Source organism: Penaeus monodon, chromosome 18 (assembly GCF_015228065.2).
Source record: "Penaeus monodon isolate SGIC_2016 chromosome 18, NSTDA_Pmon_1, whole genome shotgun sequence".
In the NCBI taxonomy this organism is placed as follows: Eukaryota; Metazoa; Arthropoda; class Malacostraca; order Decapoda; family Penaeidae; genus Penaeus; species Penaeus monodon.
In genome coordinates, this window is record NC_051403.1 from 27,488,802 (window position 1) to 27,493,946 (window position 5,145).

Here is a 5,145-nt window from a genome sequence, read left to right on the forward strand (position 1 = left end):
TCCTTTTTGGGATTTCTCCTTCCTAGTGACGTCACAGTTACTGTGTGACATGGCAAACTAATTCTAGCTTACTTGAGGGTTCACAACTATACACAAATGCAAGTGTAATCATTATATTAACAGGACCTTTCATAATTAGGGTCACACCGATGCTGCGATGTAAATCATTAGCTTTGATCATGATTAGAAAAAACAAGAGTACTGATAGTTATGACAATAATTAAAACTAAGTTATTAAAGTAACCAATTTAAATAAACAAAAATAACAATAAGTATATATATAAATTCATAAACACATATATGTGCGTGTGTGTGTGCTCGTGTGTTTTTGTATGCATGCATATATCTGTAGATATACATGTATGAATACATACATTCATACAAACATAGGTGTATATATACAAACCCACACACATATCTATTTTCTATGTATGCATGCATGAATTATATTCATGTATACATATATATGAATACAACTCTGCATGTATGTTCACACATACACATATCTATATATACATATATATATATATAATCAAAAGAAATCCCTGAGCCTCCTCTGCCTGGACTGGAGTTGATCACCTCGGCACAGATGGCGAAAGCAGCGATCGCCGCCAGAAAGATCACGCGCGTCATGATTGCCTTGCTTCAGCTGTGGAAAAAAGAAGAATATATGATTCAGATTTATTTTCAGTGCATGTTCTGCTGATGCTAAGTACACTAATATAGCCGACAGTATATGAAAATGAAATTAAAATCAAATCTGTAATAAAGAGATGAGAATTTTTTTAAATCTTTGTAAATTTAACCCTCGCAGATAACCAATAGCGTATATGATATATGTATATGTTCAATCTATATATACGTGTGTGTGTTTGTTAGTACATATATATATATGTGTGTGTGTATATGTATATATATATATATATATATATATATATATATATATATATATATATATATATGTATATATACATATATACGGGTGTATGTATATATATATATATATATATATATATATATATATATATATATATATATATATATATATATTGTTTACATTTCTATTGGAGAGTGTTAGTGTCCGTGAGAGCGTGCGTGTTCCGTACTTCTGCGTTTACGGCTAAGCGTTCGACCAATTTCGTGCTTTAAACACACCCTGAAATGGCGCAATATAGTTAAAACCTGGGTGGCGGTGGACCACAGGTGTGTGTGTGATCCTCTCGTATAAATATAAATATATATATATATATATATATATATATATATATATATATATATATACATAATCATCTAGTATGAATATATATATATGCATATGTATATATATATATATATATATATATATATATATATACATATATATATATATATATATTCCTCGAATATAAATATGAACCGTAATTTAAAAAAAGCTTGGAACGGTCGAACGGCGGCGATCAAACTCATTGAAAAAGAAAACTGGAGAACTAGATTATCGAAGAAAGTGAAGGAGGAAGAGGAACTGAAATAGTAGTTAGCTACCTAAAATTCAACATTATTGAGGGATGTTAAAGATGGCGGGCGTACCCATTAACCGGGTCGATGAGGCAGTTCTACAGAATGAGATACCCTCCCCGTGGGGTTGGGGTACCTCAGTCTCATTTTCACTTTCAGGAGGAAGAGGAACTGACATATCATTGAGAGATCAGAAAGATGGGGCGTAACCAATTGTTCATCCTAAGTTTGAGCTGAGGATGTTCTGATTTGAGCATCTGTGTTGCACTTTGCTTTCGGTGATGGAAAAAAAGTGGTAGGCTCAGGTATATGTTCTTCCAGGTAATTATCAGTAATTCTGGAGGTTCCCTTGTAAATGCATTAATCAATAAATATTCTTGAGTACCTAGTGCATAATAGTCTAATTTATTCATTTTAAATCTTATTTCTGCCTGGTTCTACAGTTTGTACCGTTACGGTGACACTCATTTGTAAACACTGGCCCATATGAGTATTTTGTGTTTTAAATTTGATTTTTAAGCACAGTTGCTATGACCTCTCTTGCGTTAGTATTTATAAGTTTCCTTTTTATCTTTGCATAACTTCACACTTAACATCCTTTGCTTAGCTGAATATGTAATATAATGCAATTCAAAAAGTGCTCACTTGCCTTCTATTCATCTTATAAGGTCATATGGGAGAATCCAATCATGACATAATACATTATCTATTTCTAAACATTGTACACATCATCTGATAGGTGTACCACCTCTCGTATCGCGCTACAGCCCGTACGAGAGGTACGAGTTCTTCCCCATTACTTGGGTTAGACGTTTCCTGTCTTAGTATGTTTTGAATGTAGTTACTATTTAGCACACCTGGCACCGTGATGCCACTGACAGGCTGGGGAACTTTCCATGACTCCACTGGGGGATGGTGGGGGTAGGAGACTCTGCCTGCTTTCTTGTCGTTTTCCAATCGCTTGTTTCTCCTCTTACTGTTACTGGTGTGATTGTGTGATTGCGTACTTGTGTTATCTTCTCTGTTACTGATAAGTGTGGGGGCTTTGACGGGGATGTTGGCGCCGGGCCGGATGAGGAGGAATGCGCTGCCACCTTGAGTAAGCAGGATCGCGTGCATGCATTGCTGCGGTCGCATAACTGTGTGTGTGTGTGTGTGTGTATGTGTGTGTGTGTGTTTGTGTTTGTATGTATGTGTGTGTGTGTGTGTGTGTGTGTGTGTGTGTGTGTGTGCATGTGTGTGATTTATGTGTGATGTGTGTATGTGCGTGTGTGTGTGTGTGTGTGTGGATTTATATAAGACGGCCACCATCAGTCGATGTCGATTTTGGTATTATTGACTCTGTCCTGCCTTGGCGAAAGAGTGAGTGAGGAGCAAGCAACCCATGCAGCAGGCTACCCCCTCTCCACGCAGCTGATGTATCCGAAACCGAAGCAGTTTGGGCACCAGCGACGTCGCAAGAGCTGCTTGAACGAGGTTGCAAGCGACAACGAACTGAGTTATATATGTGTGTATATGTTTGCCTTTGTATGTATAGATGTAAATATAAGTATATATGTATAAATATGAATATATATAAATATATGTATATGGATATACATGGAGGATATATGCATATATATTAACACTATATATATTCATATATATGTGCATATATGTATATATATACATAAAAGAGACAGAGAGATGTGTGTGTATATATGTGTGTGGGTGTGGGTGTGTGTCCATCTATAAGAAGACACAAACACACATATATACAGTATATATAATATATACAGTATATAAAATATATACAGCATATATAACATATATTATATATATTCACATATATAATACATGAATACATATAAATATGTGTGCGTGTGTGTGTGTGTGTGTGAGTGTATATAAATAAACGAGTGTGTGTGTCTATGTGTGTATATATATAAATAAACAAGTATATATATATATATATATATATATATATATATATATATATATATATATATATATGTATATATATATATATATATATATATATATATATATATATATATATATATATATATATATATATTAAGCGTGTGCGTGTGCTTTCTTCTCCAATTGGGTTTCATTCAATCCTTATGCACAAATATTTACACAAGTAAGTGCTGCATGTTGGGAGATTAGTTTAGGCTCCTTAAGTTAGTTAATAGAAGCCGTAAAGTATTCGTTAAGGAAAAAAAAACGATGACTTATTATGTTAACCAAAATGATTAAGACACAAAAGTTATTGCTCTTTTCCTGTTTCCGTTTTTCTAGTGTGTATGATTCTGTAATTCAACCATGTCTGTATGTGCCTCTAATTGCAGTCTCCGATCGTTGCTTGTGTTCTCATTTATAAAGCAGTTATATGGATAGTGTCATTTTATCCTCATGCTTCTCGTCACTTTTTCAAATTCATTTAATTGCAATTAGTAAATTCACTGAAACATACAAATATATGTCATCTCACATGAGTGTGTGAGAACCTTTTTATACGTCATATTTTGAATCTGGGAAACTCCCGTGTAAATAAAACAAAATTACTGCAAAGGAATTTCTATTTGATTCCGAGGAATTTCGACTGAAACAATCACATACAATACCAATTCCCTGGTCAATTCTTTGACCATGAAGGAATAAAGTCAACCAGTTCTTACAGCAACACAGCGGCAAGGCTGGATTCGGTCCTTACTTGCCAGTCACAATCTGTTTAGTACCTCCCTGCTGAATAACTCTCTGGCTGCTGTGTCCGAAGATGCTACCCTTTTGACTGACAGTCTGGTGCTGGAAACCACCTCCTTTCGCAATCTGTTCTACTTCTTGTTTGCTGGGTCCGAACAGTGAGAAACCTTGATGCACAAACTGCTTGTTGTTGGCCCCGAAACCTAGTTGGCCGACTCTTTGATTGTTGCCGAGGAAAGTGTTGTGTGAACTGACAAACTGCTCTCCGCCGGGTGTGTCTACACCGTATTGCTTAACGTCTTGGTCGCTCGACTGAAAAATAAATTAAGATTAATTGATACATAGTGTACACACTGGCTTTGCATTTCTCAGCATTTATGATATACAAAAGTTACTGAATTATCGTTTATATTATCTTTAACTGTAATTCAGGAGGAATACTACGTCATCAACTCACCCAAGAGAACTGACGTTTTGCTCGGTGCAGCTCCCCTTGAGGTCCTGAAATATAAGATTTTTTATGAATTTTCATTGTTGAACCATAGCACTGTTACATGTATCATTCAAGATGGAGGGTGAAAGAGACGTCAATATCATGAGGTGAACAGAGTCACTCTTAATACAAAATTATAGGGAAAACAATTGATTACCCAGTGAAGCCGCCTCAGCACAGATGGCGAAAGCAGCGATCGCCGCCAGGAACATCACACGTGTCATGGTTGCGTTGATTCAGCTGTGGAAAAAAAGAGGCGCTTAGTTTGTGATTCAGATATACTTCGTATGCATTGGGAAAAAAATCTCAAAGTAACTTACAGCTAACTGTAGATGGATGAAATTAATAAAACGATAAAATCTATAACAAAGGAATAAGAATGTTCGCCATACATTTTCCATTCAACCCTCGCAAATCGTTCATAATAAACACATATATGTGCACAAAAATATGTACTTGTGTGCAGGTTA

At 35.3% G+C, this 5,145-nt stretch overlaps 1 protein-coding gene across 2 annotated transcripts in view; it reads right to left on the minus strand.

Moving 5' to 3' along the window:
• Positions 1-4,040: 4,040 nt before the first annotated feature.
• Positions 4,041-5,145, minus strand: part of LOC119584358 — a 1,351-nt gene continuing 246 nt past the window's right edge. For both annotated transcript variants that reach the window (XM_037932925.1, XM_037932926.1), the window contains exons 2-4: positions 4,833-4,915; positions 4,640-4,683; positions 4,041-4,494 (exon numbers count right to left, since the gene is read on the minus strand). In XM_037932925.1, the coding sequence (XP_037788853.1) occupies positions 4,189-4,494; positions 4,640-4,683; positions 4,833-4,899 (417 nt within the window). In that variant the 5' untranslated portion in view covers positions 4,900-4,915 and the 3' untranslated portion in view covers positions 4,041-4,188. The remainder of the gene's footprint in view (positions 4,495-4,639; positions 4,684-4,832; positions 4,916-5,145) is intronic.